We start from the raw sequence: 26,257 nt of genomic DNA, 5'->3' as shown, positions 1-26,257 counted from the left end.
CATCGTCTTATGTCATTGTAACCGCCAGATCTGAGGTGGTGAGTCGAATCGTTTACACGGAAAGAACCGTGCGTGCAGTTTATTTGAAATGTAGTCCAATACAACTGCGTGACTCCAGTGACCCAACTTTTCACGTCTGCTCATAGATTTGACCTGGTTTAATTAACCATGGCGAATCACGGATTATGATCGAACACAAAGTCAAACAGATGCAGCTGGGTCGATAGGACAGGATCGAGTATCTGGTTTGGGCCAGTTGATCGACTTACCATAGGCCTAGAAGGTTATATAGAGTGGACTATCACCACTGACCCACCCCTTTCCCCTCACTCGCCCATCCGGCCCCTACACCCGATTTAAGACTACCCCCACGTTTAGACCCCCTGAGTTTTTTCTTCAGAGTCTATCAATAGCGTCGCCAAATTTACCCCTGTTTTAAGACTCACAATAATGTTCGATTTGTGAATTATCTCCCCTTGGTTGTGTCAGACACTGATCACCTTTGGTTGCAAAATAAAGGTTTACTGAAACTAACTTGGGTTTTTTGACACCATCAAATCTAGCAGTTACTAACTAGGGCGGATCCAGGATCTTAAGGAAGGGGGGGCCCACCCAAACTTTTTTGCACAAACTAGTACTTAAAGGCGCGAAGCTTCTGAATTGAGGGGGCAAACGGCGCACTAAATGAGGGCGCGAAGCGCCCGAACATGCTTGAAGCCCGGGCTCCCTTAGCCCCCCCCCCCCCCCCCCCCCCCAAATCCGCCACTTCCTAAATCAATGGTGACAATTACAGCTATAGACATATTCTTCCCTGCGTGGAAGCTTACTTTGTGTACACATTTTGTGATAACGTATGTGCATGAAGTAAAACAGCAGCGAGGTGACCCACATTTGGGACACAAAATGACCATGCGTGACTCGACTATGCGATGCACCCTGAAAGAAAAAAAACCCATAAAACTTAGACGATTTCCAGTAGATTCAAAATGTCCAGCAGGTATGGCAGTATGCAAGATAATTATGTAAGATAATAATCTCATTTAAAATAAACAGGTCAAAGCAGAAAAATGCACCGGCCTTTCTAATATTATCATAGACCCCTGATGTTATCAATTGTCTATGGTGGAACTAAACCGTATTGCCTGAAGCGCAAAAAGCCAAACAAGATTATAACACAAACATTTCAGCCAATTCTGAGAGAGAAAAAAACAACAGTTTATAAGGGTTTGTAATGGCAAGAAACAAACCAATTAAGTCGCGTAAAGAAAAAATTAATGCTTTTAGTCAATCTGCAGTCGAACTCACAGCGGAATGAAACTGATGGAACTGCGTTATTTTCACCAAGATAATAGCATTGCTGATCCTGCTGATCGCTTGAAGTGACAGTCAGTAAACTGTAAAGCGCAGTAGCACTACTGCTTAACAGGAAAACACGCTTTTCTTTCTTTTTACATTTAGTCAAGTTTTGACGAAGGTCCTGGTGTGTCTGTGTGTGTGTGTGTGTGTGTGTAGAGCGATTCAGACTAAACTACTGGACCGATCTTTATGAAATTTGACATGAGAGTTCCTGGGTATGAAATCCCCGAACGTTTTTTTCTTTTTTTTGATAAATGTCTTTGATGACGTCATATCCGGCTTTTCGTGAAAGTTGAGGCGGCACTGTCACGCCCTCATTTTTCAACCAAATTGGTTCAAATTTTGGTCAAGTAATCTTCGACGAAGCCCGGACTTCGGTATTGCATTTCAGCGTGGTGGCTTAAAAATTAATTAATGACTTTGGTCATTACAAATTTGAAAATTGTAAAAAAAAATAAAAATTTATAAAACGATCCAAATTTACGTTTATCTTATTCTCCATCATTTGCTGATTCCAAAAACATATAAATATGTTATATTCGGATTAAAAACAAGCTCTGAAAATTAAATATATAAAAATTATTATCAAAATTAAATTGTCCAAATCAATTTAAAAACACTTTCATCTTATTCCTTGTCGGTTCCTGATTCTAAAAACATATAGATATGATATGTTTGGATTAAAAACACGCTCAGAAAGTTAAAACAAAGAGAGGTACAGAAAAGCGTGCTATCCTTCTTAGCGCAACTACTACCCCGCTCTTCTTGTCAATTTCACTGCCTTTGCTATGAGCGGTGGAATGACGATGCTACGAGTAGAATTGCGTTCAGTTTCATTCTGTGAGTTCGACAGCTACTTGACTAAATATTGTATTTTCGCCTTACGCGACTTGTCAAGTTTTACATTTAGTCAAGTTTTGACGAAGGTCCTGGTGTGTCTGTGTGTGTGTGTGTGTGTGTGTAGAGCGATTCAGAGTAAACTACTGAACCGATCTTCATGAAACTTGACATGAGAGTTCCTGGGAATGATATCCCCAGATATTTGTTTCCATTTTTTCGATTAATGACTTTGATGACACAATATCCGGCTTTTTGTAAAAGTTGAGGCGGCACTGTCACACCCTCATTTTTCAATGAAATTGATTGAAATTTTGGCCAAACAATCTTCGACGAAGGCCAGACTTTGGTATTGCATTTCAGCTAGGAGGCTTGATAATTAATTAATGAGTTTGTTCATTAAAAATCTGAAAATTGTAATTAAAATTATTTTTTTCATAAAACGATCCAAAAACAATTTTAGCTTCATTTTCATCATTTCTGATTTCAAAAACATATATAGATATGTTGCATTCAGATAAAAAAAAAAAACAACAAAAAACAAGTCGCGTAAGGCGAAATTACTACATTTAGTCAAGCTGTGGAACTCACAGAATGAAACTGAACGTAGTCCGCCGCTAGTGCAAAAGGCAGTGAAAGTGACGAGCCTGTTTTTCGCGGTAGCGATTGCGCTGCACATGCTTCATAGCACGCTTTACTGTACCTCTCTTCGTTTTAACTTTCTGAGCGTGTTTTTAATCCAAACATGTATCTATGTTTTTGGAATCAGAAACCGACAAGGAATAAGATGAAATAGTTTTTAAAACGATTTCGGAAATTTAATTTTGATCATAATTTTTATATTTTTAATTTTCAGAGCTTGTTTTTAATCCAAATATAACATATGTATATGTTTTTGGAATCAGAAAATGACGAAGAATAAGATGAAATTGGTTTTGGATCGTTTAATAAAAATATAATTTTAATTACAAGTTTCCGATTTTTAATGACCAAACTCACTCATTAGTTTTTAAGCCACCAAGCTGAAATGCAATACCAAACCCCGGCCTTTGTCGAAGATTGCTTGGCCAAAATTTCAATCAATTTAATTAAAAAATGAGGGTGTGACAGTGCCGCCTCAACTTTTACAAAAAGCCGGATATGACGTCATCAAAGGTATTTATCGAAAAAAAGAAAAAAACGTCCAGGGATATCATACCCAGGAACTCTCATGTCAAATTTCATAAAGATCGGCCCAGTAGTTTAGTCTGAATCGCTCTACACACACACACAGACAGACAGACACACACACACACACACACACACACACACACACACACACACACACACACACACACACACACACACACACACACACATACACCACGACCCTCGTCTCGATTCCCCCCTCTATGTTAAAACATTTAGTCAAAACTTGACTAAATGTAAAAAAAACAAGCTCTGAAAATTAAAAATATGAAAATTATGATTAAAAATAAATTTCCGAAATCGATTTAAAAACAATTTCATCTTATTCCTTGTCGTTTCCTGATTCAAAAAACATATAGATATGATATGTTTGAATTAAAAACAAGCTCAGAAAGTTTTTTTAAAAATTGCGTGCTATCCTGCTCAGCGCAACCACTACCGCGCTATTCTGGCTTGTCAATGTCACTGCCATTGCCACGAGCAGTGGACAGACGATGCTACGAGTATACGGTCTTGGTTAAAAAATGCAGTGCGTTCAGTTTCATTTTGTGAGTTCGACAGGTGTACATGACATGTTGTATTTTCGCCTTACGCGACTTGTTTTTCTTTCTTTTTTTAAAAAACTGTTTGAGCTAATTGCTTTTAATCCAAACATAACATATCTATATTATATTTTTAGATTTAGAAAATAATAAAGAATAGGATGAATTCATTTTTGGAATAATTACTAAAAAAAAGTTAATTGTCATTAAAGTTTTGAGATTCCTAATGACCAAACTCATTAATAATTTTTTAAGCTTCCAAGCAGAATTGCAATCCCATAGTCCGGCCTTCGACGAAGATTGCTTGACCAAAATTTCAATAAATTTGAGTAAAAAAAGACGGCGGAACTGTGCTGCCTCAACGTTTGAAAAACCCGTTTATGGCGTCATCAAAAACATTTACCACTACCCTCGTCTCGATTCTCGGTCTGTGTTAAAACATTTAGTCAACATTGACTAAACGTAACTACATTCTCTGCAATAATCCCCAGTTGAAAAATATAACGTGAAGTTGGGGTGACACTGCATTTCGGTTTTTGGAGCCCCGATGTTTCATGCAGTCAATGTCAAACTGAAAATGAGATAGTTATCTTACTTGATTGTGTATGTAGAGAGAATAGACGTCTTTCATTACTTATCAGAAACGTCTCTGTGTTGTTAAATTTACGGTTACCACATGCGAAATACTAATTCTCAATAATTATTAGACAACCTGTGTACGGTACGGTACTCTGAACCAACTGGCCTCAAAACACTTTGCTACAAGCTCCTGTGGTCGGGGATTGATGACAATTAACATTGACCACATACCATGTGACCTCAAATGTTATCAACGGCACACTTCCACACATGTACCGTCTCGATCATTTTGTCCAAGTTCGTCAACACCGTTCTGAAAGGACTGCATCAGTGTTACTTTTGACTCGATGCACTGAAAGGTTCCCTTCGAATACAGTTGTACACATTCTCTCAATCAGTTGGTTCATTGATTTGAATCTTGAGTACTTTTACCATTACCGCTCGTGAAACTCTCTCTCTCTCTCTCTCTCTCTCTCTCTCTCTCTCTCTCTCTCTCTCTCTCTCTCTCTCTCTCTCTCTCTCTCTCTCTCTCTCTCTCTCTCTCTCTCTCTCTCTCTCTCTCTCTCTCTCTCTCTCGTAAAATAAAATTTGATTTGATTTGATTTGATCTCTCTCTCTCTCTCTCTTTCTCTGCGTGCTCGTGCTCAAGCTCGTGCGTGTGGGTGTGTGGCATACGAATGAGTTACTATAACAATAAAAGAGATACCCAGAGAAATACGGACAAAAATATTATGATGTGCGCACGAATCGGCCACAAAGCGACCGAATGTCGCAAAGATGTATCAATTAAGCGGGCCGTTCACTAATTAAACTTCGTGGGTCCAACAGTTACATTGCAACACAAGGTCGGAAATTGCTCCCAATGTAGACCTTATTTTGATGACGACCGAAGATGCACTCGAGTCGGTGATGCTTAATCAGTGAAAGATATCAGGATAATTATGCTATCTTGTTAACCGTCGTGTGCTTGATTATGTTGTCAATGTTATCAATCATCCACGAACAACGCGTACAGATAAAATACTGCTGTTTCATGCTTGCCGGCATCATGTGGCGGCTTGTCTTTTGCGTATGTTGTGTTTTGTATTCTGCCCAAAGATGCTTTCTCATGGCATGTGGTTTAATCAAGGCCTGACTCGGTTGTATGTTATTCAAGTTAGCGCTGGTGAATCGGTACACACACGCCCAAGCTACTGTCACAAAGACTGATGTGAGTAGCATATTTGTGAGGTGAAACCACGTCGTGTTTTTAACCTCCCTAAATGTTGTACAGGCGAGGGTAGCTGACCGGACTGGCGTTATTCACGTGTTTCGGGTGTTGCACGTAAAACTGGCTTAGCTTGATGTGAGTTGTGTTTGAGACATGTAGCTGGTCTGGGGTAAATAACGTCACAGCGTGTGAGATTTCCAACCGGGAAGGTTGTTCAGCGTGTGTCAGACTTGTTCTGGGAACAAGTACTCTTTCAAGAGACGGGTCTCTTAAGGAGTTTCCATGAGGGATTTCCATGGCGTATAAGGGAGGGACCTTACACGAGAGAAGCGCTAGACGACGGTGGAAGCAAGGGACCACCTCTGCGCAGATGACTAGACGAGTGGAGTCTTCATCGAGACCGGTCGTAGCCGACGACGGTTGTTTCCGCTACGGGCGGAAGGGTTTCTCGGGGAGAAACCTGGAAGGTGTGTGTGGGCATCTTCCATGAGATGTGTGTTGGCATCTTCAGAGAAAGGTGCGGGTTGGCATCTTCAGTGGAAGGTGTGTGTTGGCATCTTCAGCGAAAGGTGTGTGTTAGCATCTCTGTGTGTTGGCATCTCAATTCATTATTCTACGAGGATTCAGCGGGACAAGTAAGTGAACTGGCGACATGCAGTGAGCCGTGATACGAACTCGTGAGTGTCTGTTGGTACCTTCTTGTGTGCGTTAATCTATATTTGAGAGAGTATTGTTATAATATGTATTTACATGCCTTGAGTGAAAGCTGGAAGATTGTGCGAACTGTGTGTTGAAAAGTTGTTCGTATTGATGTATTTAAAGTGAAGAAGTATGTTGTTTTTGGTTGAGGAATTAATGAGCCTGCACCCTCCCAAGTTCTGTTTTTGAAGTGTTTGGTGTGAAAGGGTAGAGACAGTGCAAAAGGGCAGAACACGCATAATAAATTCACATGCAAACCACTTCGTGACAGCTACAAGCGACCAAAAGCGCAGCGAACAGACGGACGTCACAGGTGGAAAAATGTTCAAGTTTTTATTTTTATGTGTGAAGGGGTGGGGGGTGGAGACAGTAGTGGGGGTGCTAGGTCAGGAAGAATTCACATAGAAAACGCCAAGTCAGGGGTTGTAGTAACGTGACTTTTTTTTTCATATACCAGAAGTCAGTTAGTGGAGCAGACAACAAAATACGTCCACTCTCTCTCGCGTCTTTCAGAGTTCTCTCAGTTCTCTCTCACACCCTAGCATGTACTATACATAATCAAACTTTAGCTAGAGTCTCAAACATCCAATCAAAATCCTAGTAACTATTAGCAACACAACATTCTAAGATAATAAGCCATTCCATTGGTTAAAGACCAGAAGAAGGAGGGGGGAGGGGGGGGGGTTAAGGGATTAAGACCTTCCAACCGCAGCTGACACGCTTCGCTGTATCAAATTCAAAGGGATTCACACCCTCTTAACGAGACTTTGATCTGAGCGCATCAAACATTACCACACGCACGTGTTATCGGCGGCTACCCCGGGTCGGTCATAACAGTTACGCAACTGACCACCTGCCAGCTGAGCTGGTATTCGGTCCACCCGATCCGACAAAGGAATTTGCAGCTAGCCGAGGAATACAGAGACAGACAGGCCGCCATATGACGTAACAACACGTGTGTGTATGTGCGCTAGTGTGAGGTTGGGTGTGAGTCAAAATGTGTTTTGCATTATGGCATGAAAATCTTTTTAAATTTGTTGTTAACAATTACAGCTTTGTATTCCATGTTTATTATTTTTGACGAAGTAATTATAGTAAAATAGTCTTATGTGTACACTACATTGGGGTGTGCACGTTAAAGATCCCACGATTGACAAAAGGGTCTTTCCTGGCAAAATTGTATGGAGGTCTCCTTTTTGCGTACTTCGGAGCGGTGTCACGTGATACGCAGAAATGGTTTGGAGGGCAAGAAGCGGAACGGCTAGCGTCAGTGCGCCGCTCGATGATTCGGGAGTGTGTGCATGAGTTTTCATTTTGTTATTATTCAAGAACTTGTAGTTCTATTTCTAACTTTGTATGTTTATGTGTGAAGCTCTTTGGTTTTAGATTACCTATTATTTCTGCTTCAGTGTGTGTGAGTTTTCATTTCATTGTTATTCGAGAAATGGTATTTCTAACTTTGTATGTTTATGTTTGGAGAAGCGATTCTTTTTTCCTTTTTGCACACTTCAGTCAAAAAGCACATCTCAGACAATAAGTGAATTAGTGTTTCCAATCATTAGCCAAATTAATACTGCTGTTGAGGGTTAGAATCAATGAATGGTAACAGTTTACACATCAATACCGTCAAAGTGTAAAAAAGAAAAGAACTGTACACACACCCACACACTTAGCATCAGATCTCAAAATCAAATAAGGAATAGTGTTGAGCCCTAGAAAAATGTTTTGAATAATACACACTTGAGCCAGGAAGCAAAAAAGGTAACTACACACATGCACGCCAGCACAAGTCATACAGATACATAAGTCAAATTAATACTGTGTTTCAGGTTTGGCATCCACATAAACAGTGTTGTTTTTGTTTAAAATCACACACTTGTCAAAAAACATAAAAGTAACTGTACACAGTTCTGTTCAGGTTTAGCATCACTGTAAACAGTTTCAAATCAGGTAGATACCAGTCAAATACAAAAATAACATAAAACTGCACATTGGTCCAATTAAAAAAAAAAAAGATTCAGACTTGAGATCAAAAGTAAATAGTGTTGCATTTTTTTTTCAATCACACATTTCAGTCGAATTGCATAAAACTGTACACACATGCTAGGCAGAACATCGCAGACAATGAAAAATGTGTTTGTAGTTGTACATAACAACCCCATCAAATCAAATTAATACTGTCTTTAGGGTGTCGGATAAAAAGGAAACATTATGCAACAAGTATTCACCATCTTGAATGAAATTTAACCAAATCGTCGATGCAAATACGGAATCGCCGCAGCGAAACTTCGCGATCGGCACCACGCTTCCATGTTTTCGCTAAGCGCGGTGACCTCTTGCCCTCCAAACCCCGGTGCGCACGAAGTGATGACGTCAATAGGGAGACCTCCATAGGCACTATGCAGATAAAAATGTCCACCAAAATACCCGTGTGACTTGGAATAATAGGCCGTGAAAAGTAGGATATGCGCCGAAATGGCTGCGATCTGCTGGCCGTTTTGAATGCGTGATGTATTGTGAACAAAAAAATCCATCTCACACGGCATAAATAAATCCCTGCGCCTTGAATATGTGCGCGATATAAATTGCATAAAATAAAAATAAAAAATAAAAATAAATCCCTGGGCTTAGAACTGTACCCACGGAATACGCGCGATATAAGCCTCATATTGATTGATTATGTTTCTTATTTGTTCGACCCTCTTAGGATAATGGAGTTTTATGAACTGCCTTTTATAGTTAACTAAACTTTTGTATTTGAAATAGCCCATTGCAGTTGGTGTAGGCCTTAAGCTTATTTTAATCGTTCGTCCAGTATTTAATTTAATTCTCTATTTTTGTATGAACTCAAATGTTTAGTGTTCTTAGTATGTCTTGCTAGGCTAAGTTCTATTTAATCAGAGTATGTCTGCGTGTGCTTATACCATGCAAGTGATATTGTAAAGCGCATAGTGCTTTTAGTTATGCACTATAGAAATCTCCTTAATAAATAAATAAATAAATAAACAACACCTGCAGGCTCCCTGGCTCCCGTCTCTTTCTAGGAGAGCGGCTTAAGTTCAAAGGATCAAAGACTAGTCAGAACATGGACACAGACGGCTAAGCGCGCTTAGGATCTACAGGTGACTGGACATGTGCATCTCAACATTTAACTTAGAACAGAAAATGGTATTACACAAAACATAAAGCGATCGGCAACATGAACTACAAACACTAGACTGGAAAATAACAAAACTTTACTCTATAATTGGTGACTGGTCACCCTGTCACATATGATACATTCGATTTCATTTCCCATCAATTCACAATCCCTCGTAATTAAAAACAAAAACAAAAAGCTTGCAACTGTGTGCTATATTGTAATTATAAAGATTGACCTTCTCAGTTGAGCCCGAAGTTGACTTCCCGAAGACTTCGCGAAATCTTTTTACTACAAATTCGGTATCACAGCTTTGTGCACCGAGCTTCGTGAAGTAGACTTCGCGAAGTCGACGTCGCACAATCAATATCAGGCTTTAAAAACAGAGTCCGCCTCAAAGGTATTTCTGGCAATTCTTTCTCACATGACCCACCATGTCAGCCACCAAAGGCCTGACATGAGTAGTAGTATTCGCGCACGAACCGGACCCCTTTTTTTTGCGCAGCTGCGCAGCCGCGCAGCCGTATTTTGATAGAAGGTTATAGGTTAAGGTGCCTGTGTTTAAGTAGTGATAAGGAGGGATTGCGTTTAAACGGTTTATTGCGTTTTATATTTTGTCATGTGATTTCATGTGCCTGTACCTGTTGCTCGGTACTAATGACCACTCCAGCTGGGGTAATGACAGGATTACTATCCGCGCTTCGCGGAGCACTCTCTCTTTAATAGCTATGTAGTTTGGTGCCCTGTCAGGGGAGGTGTCAGGATAAGGTAATAAAAATGGTATCCCTACTCTTTGCGGAGCCCCTTCGCCGATAAAACCACCAGAGGTGGCCAGCAGTTAGAGAAGTTTAATAGGAGGTGGTTTGTCTACCCCGAGGGTTGATTAGGTTTTAATGCTTAGATTAGTGCTAGACAAATGGTGTGGGGTGGGTGTGGAAGTTAGCTCGACTGATGAGAGGGATGGGAGCTGAAGTACACATATAACAAAAGTTTTAACAAGTAGACTCAGATTGTTGTTTTTTATGTGGGTGTTATAAACATCGGAGGTACATTTTACACCGAACACGAGTTGTTCTACAGTCAGTCATACCTAATGTTAGGTTAGAGACTGATCACGTCCGAGCATTGCACCACAGAGACACAAGACCTTACATGCTAGACCATGTTGGTTGGTCAGCACTAAAAATAGAAATATGACATGGTCACACCGGGATAACGTAAGTGTTTATTTTTTTTATTTTGTTGTTGATAGACTATGTAAGCGGTAGGGGTATATGTGTGGTGGAAATTAAATGTAAACGCAAACACACACACACACACACACACACACACACACACACACCCCTCCGATCACACACACACACACACACACACACACACACACACACACACACACACACACACACACATGCGCGCACGTTTACACAAGTACTTCTAAACAAGAAGGTAAAAGTCAGACGTAAAGAGTAACAAAACAATACATAAACTACTCACGTTAGCATTCAAGAGTTATACAGACACATAGTTATTAACTTTTCCAATATGATCATTTTATTATAAAAGTGACATCAGTCTTTTGAATATTAAAAATAAAAAAAAAATTAACATTTTGCATACACATACATTAAACCAAAAAAAATCCAAATCATGATTGTCAATTTAAAGGAACGAGGTGGTCCCCGGATTAGTTGTCAACTTCATAACCACTTCTTGGTGTCACAGGAAGAGGATTTACGGTTGTGGCAGAACAGTAAGCCGGACATGTGGAATACAGGGGTCGCTGCAGCTGCTGAGGGTATTCCTCGCTTTGTGTCGAATCCGTGGCTGTGGTTGACGGTGTTGAACAGTAGTAGTCTGACAGCGGACACTCTGTGTGATTCTTCAGATGTTTTTTCTCCTGCTTCTCCTCTGTGGGTGACAGAGAAGATACCTGTTGGTGGAAGTCTTCTTTGAGTTTTTTCTGCACTCTAAGCAGTTTCTGAAACTTTTTCAAGTCCAGGGTGACTCCTCTTTGGGTGGGGGCAACACGCCCACCTTTGGTGCGGGTGGGAACAGCATAGTGGCGAATATGGATTTTTACAGCCCCTCTCCACGTTTTTACTGAGGTAAAAAGGCTTCCACCTAGCGGGTAGAGTGTAGCCGGCTGTGGTGGCTGCTTCATGGTTCCTGAAGGCATGGTCGACTCCGCAAAAAATCCTCTGTAGTGGTCTTTTTACATCCGACCTGTCTTATATACACACTCGCGGCTCATGTACATCTTGTTTATTCTGGTTTCAACGGGTCCACACTGGTTTAGCCTAAGGTCACGTGGGATGCTATGCCGTTTTTCACTCTGTTGCATCACTCACAGAGCAGTTGTTCAGTCACATGAGTGATAACCCTTTTTCGAAACGTTGTCGTTTCTGTCCACTTCCACACAACAACCCGCAAACACCACCAGGAGAGCCCGTCTGGATGTGTCTTGGGTAAGGCTACATTCCAACGACTAAGAATTTTGTCTCGATTTAGTTGTTCCCAGACGTTATCTGCGACGGCTCTAATGGCGTCAACAGTCCACTGTGTTGGATAGTCTTTTTCTTCTCTCTTTTTTTTGCAAACAACGCATTTTAACGCACTAACAAACATCAAGAACAAACTGTTTCGCAGGTGATCTTTAACTTTGAGAATACCAGCCTCCAATTCTTCCAACATCTGCTCTAAAGAGGGACTGGCCGTCTCCATCATGACTTTTTTGTTTTGTGTACCTCTCTTTTCTTACTAACACTCTTCTAACCCTCTCTCTACTTTGGTGGGTACGAGATGAAAGTGGTGGAGATGAATCCTCCCCTTCTTCTTATATAGACACATACACACACACACACACCCAATAAAATGAATAAAACCGTTTACAGACCTAAAAAAAGACAACGCACACAACCTCAGTTTCTTCTTAGCTGTTGGACCAAAAACCATACTCTTCGATCATTACCCCAAAGTTTGTTGGGGGAAAACACACGAAGCGTTCGAAATAAACTGGCGCCGCGGCTTTTCATCAAAACATAGTACAATACATACAAGCCACAGGCTGAACTCGTCAAGTCTTGCAAAAGACGTGGGTTGTACACGTGGGCTGAACTGTGTTTCAGCATAAAGTTTTCAATAGCGGGGTGCACGGGTGGTAAACCAAAACTATCGAAATATTCAGCTTGTCCAAGTCCATCAAACCAGACACACACCCAGTGTTCCCCCGGGCCTGTACTGCGATCTGTATTGATGACAAAAGCACTTGGACGTCGCGGGTTCACCTGTCGTGGGAGTCTGTCTCTAGGAAACACACCTCGAAACACACGTCGGGTATGAATGTCTCTCCCCAACACTCGGCTAATGTCTTTGCTGTTCATAGTGCAAAATCAGTCAGGACCTGGCGAGAGCGATCAATCTCGATCATACTGTCCATTTCACCATACACAATCACCATCACAGGCGCTGGAAGAGCTTCGTTGAACTTCAGCTCCAGACGCAGGGCACCGCTTTTCACCAGTTCAAACTGATCTCCATCCAGAAGACTAGGACTCAGGTCAAAACTGTAGATAGCATACCCCAACTCAAAATCACGCAGTTCCATGTAAGATCCTGCATCTCTGTTGGCGAGACCCGTAGACGTCATGAGACTGAAGAATGACCTCACATACTGGTGTTGTTCAAAGTTCGGTGTCAGGGGTTTGCCGGGGATCTGTTTCCCGTCTAGGTACAGGCTGAGAAAGGACAATCCTTGTGTCTTGAAGTGGTAGGGATTGCGTGAGGCTTGTCCGTTGAAAGCAGCGCTGTCCACCAATCCAATCACCAGGCGGTTGGGTGTCTGACTCAGAAACAAGTTGTCCTGCACAGCACTGTGGTTGCCTGTGGGAATGGAGAAAGTCTTCACCACGACCCTTTTCAAAGGATACTTGGCCGTACCTTTTTCCAGCGCTTTGGCATGAGCGAGGCTCACAGCGGGGTTCAACTTGACTTTGCGAACAAACAGAGAAGCATGTGTGATGACAGTGCGGAAACCCTGAAAGGGGTCAGGAGACATCAGGTGGAAGATGTTCTTGGAGGGAATGAGTCTGATCTTCACGTCCACGCCGTTCATCATGTAGCGTTCCTGGTGCATGATGTCAGCATGAAGTCGCCCCATCATGTCTGCCTCTCTGCTCCGCATGGTTTGCTCACGACGTACCTTCAAACCCCAGTTGGCATCCCCACCTGTTTCATCCAGATGGTTGGAACTATCTCGGTAATACATGGCACTGGTGAGGTGACTTTTCTTGGCTTCTCGTCCATAGTTGAGGGTGGCTTCAAGGTAGGCACGGTAGGGGTAGGTGTTCTCTGAATTGGTTACCAAAGTATCATTGAGACTGATATCAACCTGGGAGAACAGGCTGTGCAACCAGTAGTTGACAGGAGCCACATGGGAGTCAGCATCCAAGTTTGTTCCGTCTGCTTTGGTGATTTTAGCTCGCACATGGAGATACGTGTTGCTTAGATCCAGGTACTCGGATGTAGCACCACTGATGGTAAACTCAATAGGGGCTCCTGGGGCCAGAGTAGCCAGAGGATGATACTCTACAAACATTCCCTCCTGCACAGCTGTCTGTGTTGGGGGTACAGAAAACAAATCTAGTCCAGTATGTACACTTTCACATGACTGAGGGTGGGCAAGGGCCATGATGCTTATCCAAAAATATCGGCTGCTGTCGCCCTCCTTCTCTTCTTCTTCTGCCTCCCAGTCTGACCTTGGCGGTGTGGTGTAGATGATTTTATACGTTTCCTTGCAGGTTCTCCAGGCGGCGCGGCTGTTGTGCCTGTCACTCGACCCACGGCTTGGTGAAACAATCGCTTCCCTGCATTGCTAGCTCTCTGCTGGAGTGACGACTTAACACTACGCCCAGACAGCACATCCTGAGCCACCTGCATACCTGTCCTAGCCCCCTCTTTCAGCAGAGCTTTTCCACCACTTCTCAAAAGAGGCACAAGGGCTCGACCAATACCCCCTAAGAGATTACCAATGCCATGACCTCTGTAGTTTCTTCCTCCTACAAACACGGGGAGACCGTGACCGACCTGGTTGCAGTAATAATCTTCATAGAGTTTTCCACTGCCCTGGAAAGGGGTTAGACGAACCATCTTCTACAAATGGTCGGTGCGTCTACGACGAAAATGAAGCGTTACCACCGTCTTCCCTTGCTCAAATGCGATAGGTTTTCCCGTGTCCGTTGTTAAAAGCATTTCCACCGTGTTGAACTGACAACGAGTCAGAGGGATGTAATGGGGTTTTTCAAACATATGATGAACGACCTCTTCAGTCTTCTTTTTAATTGGCACCGTCCGCAACAATGGGACTAATGTATCTCCGACCACTCTTTCGCGCACCAAATCACAGTACACGTATATTGCGTGAAAATCTTGATGTAAATCCATCATAGCCTTACCATCAAAGTGACCAGGTCCTATGATGGCTTGTTGGGTGACATCTGTTTTCAAAATTCTCATCAACTCGGGGCTCATCCACAGCGAGATATTTTTGAGTAATTTAACACGTACTTTTTTTGCTGCTTTGGTGTAATAAAACCTTGCATAGTCAGTAAGACTTGCATCAACCAAGAGCTGGTTTAGTGAGTCTATAAAAAAAGCAGGTGAATCATACAACCCCTCTGGTAAAACTAGAGTATCACACAAAACAGCAACACCTATTGGGGTACAAATTCGAAACTGACACGTGTCTTTTTCCACATTCACATACGAGTTGTTAAACTGAATCTCAGCCAACCCACACTCGTAGTCGGTGCCCAGGTCAATTGTTTGAGGTAGTTTTGTGTAGTAGTGACTCGCGTTGTTGTCAGGGTAGTGCTGCAAGGAGCTGTTGCTGGGGAGTGTCAGGTAGAACATGATGAATGAAGACGTTGTTACTGTACCAAGGGTGGATCAATGGAAGGATTAGGAAGCACGTAGCCGAGACAACTTCCCAGTAGGGCCACCCACAAGTTATCCGGTCCGCGACCGGTTGTCAGATTGAACAGAGACACTCCAATCACCACATAAATAAGCAGCATCTGGCAAAGGAAGACAATCTCGCTCCGAGGGACACGACGTCCAAATACACGCCACAGCTTGGATGTTCTTGGTCGCTTAACAACACTGTCTGGTTCATCCAGAGGCGTATTAATCTTCTGAGTTTCCTCCATCAGAACCACTGAAGCTAGTCCGTGTAGTGGGTCAGTGCCGTCTGTGGAATCCAAGAATTGAATGACGGGTCATAGCCGAGCCATTTGACTAAATACTCTTTCTGTTTGCCTTTTCCAGGGCGTTGTTCCAAAACAGCTTCAATACGGTATATTTCTTTCTCCCCCACTTTCTGCAGTTCCTGTTCATAAAAAGTCCCCAACAGTTCTTCTCCGTGATCATCTTTCAACACATAGGTCACGGGTGTGGTTGTCTTGACTTGACTGATGGTAAAGAGTTCCTCTGTCCAAGAAGGCATATAACCTTTTTTAAAGACTCTTCTCGTCTTGCTGATTCGCACACGGTCTCCTATATTCAGTTTAGGTGGTTTGGAGAGAGTTGGACCACCATACAACCGTTGCCACACTTCCTCCTGATTAGCGATGGTTACGTCAGCAGGAGCTTTCTTAATACTGCGGTGGTAGGAATGATTGTAACCACGCACCAGCTTAGACAAGACTTCCACATACCTCACTGAACTTGTTCTGGTGAAATACCTCCACAGTTTGTCTTTCAAGGTACGGTTGAAGCGCTCCGCCATTGAGGCTTTAATGTCATCATTTTCTGTCACAAAAAAGTGTACCTTTTTTTTGTCCAAAAAATCCTGGAACACCTTGTTTTTAAATTCGCTACCCTTATCTGTTTGTAGTCTCAGGGGTTGACGACCTCGGACAAAAATGCTTTTGAAGGCTGTCACCAGAGAGGTCCCTGTTTTGTCCTTCAAAGGCACCACCCACGCGTGTTTGCTCAGCACATCAATACATGTGAGTAGGTAGGTAAACCCGTCATTGTCTTTTCTCAGCGCTCTAACATCAATCAAATCTGCTTGCCACTGGTGATCTATGCCACCCACGATAATACGACGACGAGTAAACTTTCGCCGCACAGGTTTGTGTAGTGTATAGGTGTCTTGAAATGTCAACCACTTTTCAACTTGTTTTTGTTCTTGTCTGGTGGTTCTTCTCAAAGCCTCCACTCCACCCAAACTTCCAGGGAGTTGACTTCCATAATATCGACGTCGCAGCTTCTCAGCGACTTTTTTCTTTTTCACTGGCATTCTGCTCAAGAATAAGATAGCCACGTCCTCTTCTTGGGTGATGGAGAAGGAAATGATACTCTTTCTGCAGAAGGAGATGCTGAGGAAGGACTCACAATTCTTCTTCTTCTTCTTTTTGTCCTGGTGGGTGGTCTTCCTCTATCACCCCCCTCGCTGTGCATCCACTCCCATCGCCCTGTGTGACCAATGAGTTCACGAGGGATATTAACCGCTTTTAAACCTCTTGCAAACACTTCCCACCCTTGAGGATCAGGTGCATTTTTACGGTAACGAAGAGCATCATTCACCAGATCAGCCATGTTGGTTCCTGCTACTGTCTGTCCCTGATACACGAGCTGTCCTTGTTCATTCCACTTGATGTCAGAACTGTCCTTGGTTATATCCAAAAGCAACTGAGCCTTCTTCTTCAAGGTTTTTGGGACACTCTCCAACACTCGTTTTTCTACCCTAGATAGGTCCTGAGCTTTCTCGACCTCATTTAGTTCTGTCAAAGGTTGTTTTGAGGGTTGTGCTATCTCCACTCTTCCAAGAGGTTTGTTTTTATATTCTTCAACACGCTTAAGAAACCGCCACAAGACTTGTTGGTAGGAGTCTGCTTTTTCATGTTTGTCCACATCCTTCTCGTCTAAAATACCCCGCATCACTTGATCCATGTCCTTCAAACTTTGTGAGGTGGCATCAGGTACTGGAGGTCCACCTGCAGAGTCCCGCAAAGAAGCCAACACACGTGGCTCAATCAAAATCATCTTTTTGGTATGGTCCATCGCATCAGAGACCCAGGGTCCCGAGCAAACCAGATACAATGCCTAGCACAGGGTTCAAAAGAGCCTGAAGAAAACCGCCTTTCTGTAGGATTTGCTTTCGATGTTTGACAGATGTTGTTTTTTTGGTTAAGACCCGTAGGTTCTGTTTGTGTCGAGACAACCGTTTCTTCTGTGCGGGCGTCAGCTGCACATGGCCTTTTAAGATGTTCAGGGAGCACTCACACAACGCCTGGATCAAATCTGGAGAAGCTCCTTTCAATACGGTCTTAATCACGGCAGGCTTAGCCCCACACAACATCCGCAACATGGGTACATTTCTCTTCAGGCGTGCAGACATGGTTATTTTTGAAGGTACACTACAGGGTGCTCTGGTGGGAAAAGTTTTGTCCTCAGACGAAGATGATCGGGTGTCTCTTGTCGCAAGTCAAACAGCAAATAACCGTGAGGCATAGAAGTCGCATCTTTAAATGCCTCTTGGACATACTTTAGCTTCCCAGGGTACATCTGCTTGGCCAGATGGGTGATCTGTGAAGCATCCCGTGGGTTTTTAAACACCACCAGGTAGTGACTGTTCAAACTGATCGTCCTCTGCTCTTTGTTTTTTCCAAACAGGTTCTGTACAATATACATTACACTCAGATTCCGATGATGACTTTCTTTGGTGAATAGTTGTGTGACCTTGTCGTTTGTCTCACTCATCAAATCATCAATGATGACCAGTCGCCTTTTGACCCCTGTCCACTGTTCCACGTCGGGTAAACCCTCCACAAACGTCACATGTCTCATCTCATTGTAACCAGACTGCCACGCCCCATAACACCAAATCAATTCCTCTGGAGGGGGTGTCATCATAGCTTGTAAGTGATTCAAATATTGTTTGACAAAATGAGTCTTCCCACTCCCTGTGGGACCGGCAATCACACAGGTAAAAGGATGTTTCCACCTTGGATCCATTTTCACATACTAAACTAAGATCCTATCCTTATCTTTATTTATTAATTCCAAAAAAAAACCAAAAAAAACCATCTACTTTAAATTTTATATTCAAAACTAACTAGTTATGTTAGTCTTTTTTTCTACCATCCAATACACACACACACACACATACATACACACACACACACACACACACACACACACACTCACACACACACACACACTGTCACACACACTGTCACACACACACACACAGTCACACACACACACACACACTGTCACACACACACACACACACACACACACACACACTGTCACACACACACACACACACTCACACACACACACACACACACACACACACTGTCACACACACACACACACACTGTCACACACACACACACACACACACACTGTCACACACACACACACACACACATACACTGTCACACACACGCACACACACACACACACACTCACACACACACACACACACCAACACTCATTCACACACACACACACACACACACACACACACACACACACACACACACACTTTCTCTGCGCTTCGCGGAGCCCTCTCTCTTTAATAGCTATGTAGTTTGGTGCCCTGTCAGGGGAGGGTGTCAGAGTAAGGCAATTAAACGGTATAACCCTGCGCTTCGCGGAGCCCCCTCTCCGGTAAACCTCCAGAGGGGGGTCATTGGGTGCTTACGCCTGAGTATTGCACCACAGAGATGCAAGACCTAAACATGTTAGAACTTGTTGATTGGTCAGCACCTAAAAATAGAAACGCTTAGTTAGAATACGGCTGTGATGCGGTCAAAAGGGGTATAAATAAACTTCTTCTGGGGCTAAGTCTTGAGTGTCTCTTCGACTTTACAAGTGTGAGGTGGTGAAAAAAACCCAACTATGGCGACCAGCAGCACCAGCAGTGACGCGAACACAACTCCACAACCAGCCTCAACAGATTTGGTAAGTTGATTTTGTTTTGATATCTTGTAAAGATAAAAAAAAAATAAATAAAAAAAATAAAATAAAATAAAGGTAGAGTGTTACTTTTTTCTCAGACATAGCTTTTTAGAAAAATAAATGTTTTTTTATGTAAGATGTTTTTTGATATTGTTTTTTTGTAGCTCAGACATAGTTCTTTTTTTTATTACAGCGTAACCAATGCCCGCACTGTGAACAGATTTTTACACAGACCAAAAACCTTAACGTTCATGTTAACGAAGTCCATAGCAAAGCCAGACCTTTTCTCTGTGCTATGTGTGGCAAGTCGTTTAGCAGAAAACACGGCCTTACTCGACATAAAAACTCAAACAAAAACTGCCAAGATGTTGCGAGTCGGACACCTCCACCACCAGTGCCGACAGGCGGACAGAAAAGAAAAAGTTCGCCTTCACAGGATGCCCCTCCCCCCAAAAAGGGATTAAACAAACGAAGTCTAGAAAAAGAAAAAATCAAAACGTTACCTTTTGAAGAAAGACAAATGTACGAAAAGCATTGGAATTCTGTTAAAACTCATAAGCGGCCTGGTAAACTTCAGTCAACCTATACCATTCTCTGGAACCCTTGTTCTGATTTCCCTGATTGGGACGAGTCGCTTCTTGATCTGTTCCATGAACAAAACAAACGCTTCAAAATCAATTTTTCTCACTCTTTTCTTCTCAAAAACAAAGAGTCGGGTGACTTGTCTTTCTTTCATGCCTCAGTCAATAACCACTCTGTCTTACAACGACCGCGCCTGATCAACTCAAAGCAGGACTTTCTTTCTTTTCTCGGTGAAATCAGTGATCATGACATTTTAGAACAAGTTAGACTCGAACGCCCAAACTCTCGGTATGCTGTTCATACCATCATGTCTTCCAGTTTCTATGTCACGCCTTTGTCTGACTTTCCTATCGATGCGCCTGTGGTAGTCTACCTGACTACATCACAAACACACAGTTCTTGCACAAGTTGCAAAAAGACGCGCATCATCATTTTCCTTATACTGATGGTCTGTGTCTCTTTCGCTGTCTTGCTTTGCACAAAGGAGCCTCGCGTCATTCTTTGCAAAAACCCACAAAAACCTTGTTCAAACAGTGGGCCGGACATTCTCCCCCTGTCCACTTTCCGGGGGTCACTTTGTTCCAACTTGAGTCGATTGAATCTGAGTTTAATGTGAACATAGATGTGTTTGAGTTTGATGAGAGCCAAACACCCGTCTGTCTTGTTCCTCTGCGTCGTAGCGCTTACAAACATTCTGGGGTTATGCGTCTCTTGCGTTACAAAGACCATTTCATGTACATTTTAGACATTGATAAACTCGGTCATGCGTTGGCTTGTTCCAAATGTGGAAAACTCTGGTCGTCTTTGTCTCAAATGAATCGACATGAACAGACTTGTCAGGGTGAGGGTTCAAAAGAAACCTTGAAAGGCGGGGTTTACTCACCACCCCAAAACATTTTTCAACAGTTACAAAGCCACGGTGTTCAGGTAGCCACAGATTTTGTTTTTCCCTACAGAGCGACTTTTGATTTTGAGGTGTTTTTTGACACAGATAACTTGCCACAGACAAAATCAGCTGAGTCAAACTGTACACAGTACACAGCAAAACATATTCCTCTTTCTGTTTCTGTATGCAGTAATGTTCCCCATTTCACAGAACCAACCTGTTTTGTGAGTAAAGGTAACCCTCAAGAACTAGTGAATAACATGGTTCACTACCTAGAACGTATCTCCGAGGCCTCCTGCGCTCTTCTTTGTGAAGAATTTAAAGATGTGTTTGACCAGTTGACTGAGATCGAAGAGACACAACAACAAGAGACAGATAGCCTCAACATCCCCGTAGAAAGACTCAGACAGAAATTATATGAGTATTTACAAGAACTGCCTGTCGTAGGTTTCAATTCTTCCCGCTACGATCTGAATGTGATCAAACCTTTTCTCATTGAAAAGTTTGTCAAAGACAAAACAGCCCATAACGATCTTCCAAAAGACGAAAGTCAAACAGACCCTGTTTTTGAACCAGATGGTTTTGATACCGTGGGTGAAGAAGAAGAAGAGGAAGAAGAAGAAGAAGAAGAAGACAAAGAAGTCAAAACAGAGGGAAAAAAGAAGGCCCCTAAAAGACCCCCTTTCAAGTTTGTTGTTAAACGAAACAATCAGTATATGTGTCTTTGTACAGACAAACTTCGGTTTCTCGACATCAACAATTTTCTTGCGCCGGGTTTTAGTTATTCCAAGTACCTCAAGGCGTTCGGTGTCGAAGAGGAAAAGGGTTTTTTCTGCTATGAATACGTCACTAGTCTAAGTACACTAGATGAAAGAGAACTCCCACCCCATGCAGCTTTTTTTAGTAAGCTCAAAAACTCAAATATTTCTGATACAGAGTACGCTTTTTGTCAGCGTGTGTGGACTGAAAACAAAATGATGACTTTGAAGGATTTTTTGGTGTGGTACAACAACCTAGACACAGGGCCGTTTCTGGTTGCTTTGCAACATCAGATTAGTATGTACGCTAGTCTGCGAGTTGATTTGCTGAAAGACGGTATTTCTGTCCCCGGTGTGACACTGAAGTATCTGTTTGACACGTTGTCTTCAGATACCTACTTTTCACTTTTTAACGAAAAACAAAAAGACGTTCACGCACTTTTGCGAAAGAACATTGTCGGAGGTCCGTCTATTGTCTTTCACAGATACCACGAAAAAGACAAAACATACATTCGTGGTAATCAGGACAAACCGGTACAGTCTGTTCAGGGATTTGATGCAAATGCGCTGTATTTAGCTGCACTCATGCAAGACATGCCCACAGAGCACCCTGTCATTCGTAGAAAAGAAAACGCTTTTAAAGCGGAAAAAACAGATCCCTACGGTCAGCTAGCTCGGGAATGGTTGGAGTGGGTCATGGCATCAAAACAGATCCATCTCCAACATAAGTTTAACGCGAAAGAGAAGGCCCTTGGTCGAAAAAAGATTAGAGTTGATGGTTGGGATGCCACAAATCAAATTTGCTATCAGTTTCACGGATGTTTGTTCCACGGGCATGACTGTTCTGTGACCGCCGGTAAAACGACTAACCCTGTCACCGGAAAAACACTAGTTGAACTCAGAGAACATACAAGCAACATTACCAAATACCTACGTGAGGATGTGGGTGTGACTGTCGTCGAAAAATGGGAGTGTGAATGGCACGCAGACAAAAAACAAAACACCTCCATTCAGGCTTTTCTACAAGATCGTTTTCCGACACTTAAACCCTTCCGCCATCCTTCTACCATCACAGATCAAACTGTCTTAGACGCGGTGCAAAACAAAACTTTGTTCGGGTTGGTACAGTGTGATATTTATGTACCTGATCATCTAAAAGAACATTTCAGTGAAATGCAGCCTATTTTCAAAAATGAGTCTGTCAGCCGAGAACAGATCGGGGATTTTATGAAAGACTACGCTGAAAAACACAAGCTCTTATCCCAACCACGCCGTACACTTGTAGGGAGTTACCACGGTGAACAAATTCTGCTAGCTACACCCCTCTTGTTTTGGTACGTGCAGCACGGGTTGATTGTTAAAAACATCACGCTGATCGTAGAGTATCAACCCAAAACCTGTTTTCGTCAGTTTGGTGACAGCGTTTCAAACGCAAGACGAGCAGGAGACCAAGACCCATCAAAAGCTATCTTAGCTGAAACTTTCAAACTGCTCGGTAACTCAGCCTACGGGAAAACCTTAACTAACGTGGCCAACCATCGTGATATTCATTACGTTTTGTCTGATGAGGCCTCAAAACTGATCAACAATGGTCGTTTTCAAAAACTAACAGAAGTAACAGATTCTGTCACTGAAGTAGAGATGGCTAAAAAAAAAATCAACTGGTCACTCCCCTCTCAGATTGGTTACTTTGTTTACCAGTACGCTAAACTACGCATGTTGGAGTTTCATTTTGATTTTCTAGATAAGTTTGTGTCCAGAGCCGACTACCAGCTTTTGGAAATGGATACAGATTCTCTATACATGGCGCTTAGCGCTTCAACGTTAGAAGAGGTGGTTCGTCCTGAACTACGAGAGCAGTTTTACCAAGTGTATAACCAATGGTTCCCTGCACAAGCCTGTGACCAACACGAGGCAGCCTTCCAAAACACCCGTTTAGCTAACGCCCCATGGGACGCGACTCTCTGTCAGGCCTGTACAGCGCGTGTCCACTATGACAAACGAACACCCGGTCTCTTTAAAACCGAATACCAAGGAAATGCGTTTATTGGTTTGTGTTCCAAAACCTACTTTTGTGAGGGAGACAGTGGGAGTAAATTTAGTTCAAAAGGCTTAAACAAAAACCAAAACAAACTGACAAAAGAGTCTTACCAACAGGTGCTTCTAACGCAAGAAAGTGGTGGTGGTACAAACACTGGTTTCAAGACAGACGGAAAGTCTATGTTCACGTATTCCCAAACCAGAAAGTCACTCTCGTTTTTCTACATCAAGCGTGTGATCGCTTCTGACGGGGTTTCAACCCTACCTACACCCGTCTAACGGGTCTCTTTCTTTTTTGACTGTGATACCCCTCTAATGGGTCTCTTTCTTTTTTTGACTGTGATACCGCCGCCTGTGATATGGTTAACATTCCAATGCCAAACAACTTTGTCGTTTTTGTAAATAAATTTGATAAGACATGTTTTGCTTCTGTAAATAATGCTCGTATTGTTTAATCCCCAAAACCCCCAATGTGGCTTTGACATACCTTGTCAAAACGGTCCCAAGCCCGTGAAAACACAGAGGGAGGGTCAATTACTGTCAATAGAAAGGAGAGGGGGTCAGTAACCCTGCCGCGTTAAGCATCAATAGAAAGGAGGAGGCTCAGTACTCCAACCACGATAAGCATCCAATAAAAAAAGCGTGAAAGTAGTAATCCTGTCATTACCCCAGCTGGAGTGGTCATTAGTACCGAGCAACAGGTACAGGCACATGAAATCACATGACAAAATATAAAACGCAATAAACCGTTTAAACGCAATCCCTCCTTATCACTACTTAAACACAGGCACCTTAACCTATAACCTTCTATCAAAATACGGCTGCGCGGCTGCGCAGCTGCGCAAAAAAAAGGGGTCCGGTTCGTGCGCGATACCTACTACTGACATGGGATAAGAGTAACCTTCATTTTGAACACATACCAAAATTCAACGGCCTGACTACTTTGTATGCAATTGTGGGACATTTAACAAAATTAATTTTGTAAGTGACACCTGTGTCAATCAGCTAAATAATTCAGCAACAAATTCCCTCTCTGCGCCGAATGCGTTCAACTGAGTGGAAGGATATTATAATCTCATCCCGTGTAAAAAGTCTGTGATAACAGACAGACCTAATTGTTCACACGCGAAGGATTTTTTTTTTTTTATCACATATACACAATGTTAATTGTAATACCGATTAGGCAACAAAGACACTCCACTCCTCACGCTAAGATAAAAACAATAAAAAAACAAGTCGCGTAAGGCGAAATTACTACATTTAGTCAAGCTGTGGAACTCACAGAATGAAACTGAACGCACTGCATTTTTTCACAATGACCGTAGTCCGCCGCTGGTGCAAAACGGAGTGAAACTGACGAGCCTGTTTACCGCGGTAGTGGTTTCGCTGTGCTGCATATAGCACGCTTTTCTGTGCCTCTCTTCGTTTTAACTTTCTGAGCGTGTTTTTAATCCAAACACATCATATCTATATGTTTTTGGAATCAGGAACCGACAAGGAATAAGATGAAATTGTTTTTAAATCGATTTCGGAAATTTAATTTTGATCATAATTTTTATATTTTTAATTTTCAGAGATTGTTTTTAATCCAAATATAACATATTTATATGTTTTTGGAATAAAAAAATGATGTAGAATAAGATTAACGTAAATTTGGATCGTTTTATATTTAAAAAAAAAATTAAAAATTACAATTTTCAGATTTGTAATGACCAAAGTCATTAATTAATTTTTAAGCCACCAAGCTGAAATGCAATACCGAAGTCCGGCCTTCACCGGTCAAAGACAGCTTTACAAAAATGTCAATCAATTTGATTGAAAAATGATGGTGTGACACTACGTGCCGCTATGATCCCTATATGTTAATTGGATTTTGTTATTAAAAGGCACACTCCTTCTCATGCAAACCACCATTGGACCACCATCTTAGACCTGGTCAGGCTGGCTTTAACGTGAGATATGACCATCCCTTCACTTGAACACATGCTAAAAATCATCAGGCTGAAATTAGTTGCTTTTAGGAAATTGATTCATCAAACAATTCACAGAGATCACTCATGCTGTTAGTTTTTAGCATGTGTACAAAACGAGGGATGGTCTTATCTCAGGTAAAAGCCCAGCCTGAAGGGAGATGGTGAGGCGAACTCTTTTGACCAGAAGGCGCGTGCCTTTCGCATAAGTAGTAAGTGCATTGTGTAGAGTTTGATCGTGCCTGTTTGGGTGGGTATATCAATGGATCGTTCTGAATGTGGGAAGGTAAGATGTCTTGAACAAAGAATGTGTGTGTGTGTGTGTGTGTGTGTGTGTGTGTGTGTGTGTGTGTGTGTGTGTGTGTGTGCGTGCGTGCGTGCGTGTGTGTGTGTGTGTGTGTGTGTGCGATATCATCCAACATCACTGTGTTTATTTATTGTTTGTGAAATATGTTTGAATTCACAATCAGACAATAATTCTGTATTGTATTATGTTGTATTG

At 42.3% G+C, this 26,257-nt stretch overlaps 1 protein-coding gene across 1 annotated transcript; it reads right to left on the bottom strand.

Annotated features, from left to right (window-relative positions):
- Positions 1-12,926: 12,926 nt before the first annotated feature.
- Positions 12,927-14,237, bottom strand: LOC138983147 (uncharacterized protein F54H12.2-like). The gene has a single exon (XM_070356556.1). It carries the CDS (start codon positions 14,235-14,237, stop codon positions 12,927-12,929), a length of 1,311 nt encoding a protein of 436 aa, XP_070212657.1.
- Positions 14,238-26,257: the final 12,020 nt, after the last annotated feature.

The sequence above is a fragment of the Littorina saxatilis genome, linkage group LG12 (assembly GCF_037325665.1).
Source record: "Littorina saxatilis isolate snail1 linkage group LG12, US_GU_Lsax_2.0, whole genome shotgun sequence".
Lineage (NCBI taxonomy): Eukaryota > Metazoa > Mollusca > Gastropoda > Littorinimorpha > Littorinidae > Littorina > Littorina saxatilis.
Note: the sequence above shows the minus strand (reverse complement) of the source record. Positions and strands in the feature narration are given on the sequence as shown.

Excerpts from the sequence above, each read along its gene's own strand:
- LOC138983147 (XM_070356556.1), bottom strand. The coding sequence starts at position 14,237 with ATGGCCCTTGCCCACCCTCAGTCATGTGAAAGTGTACATACTGGACTA.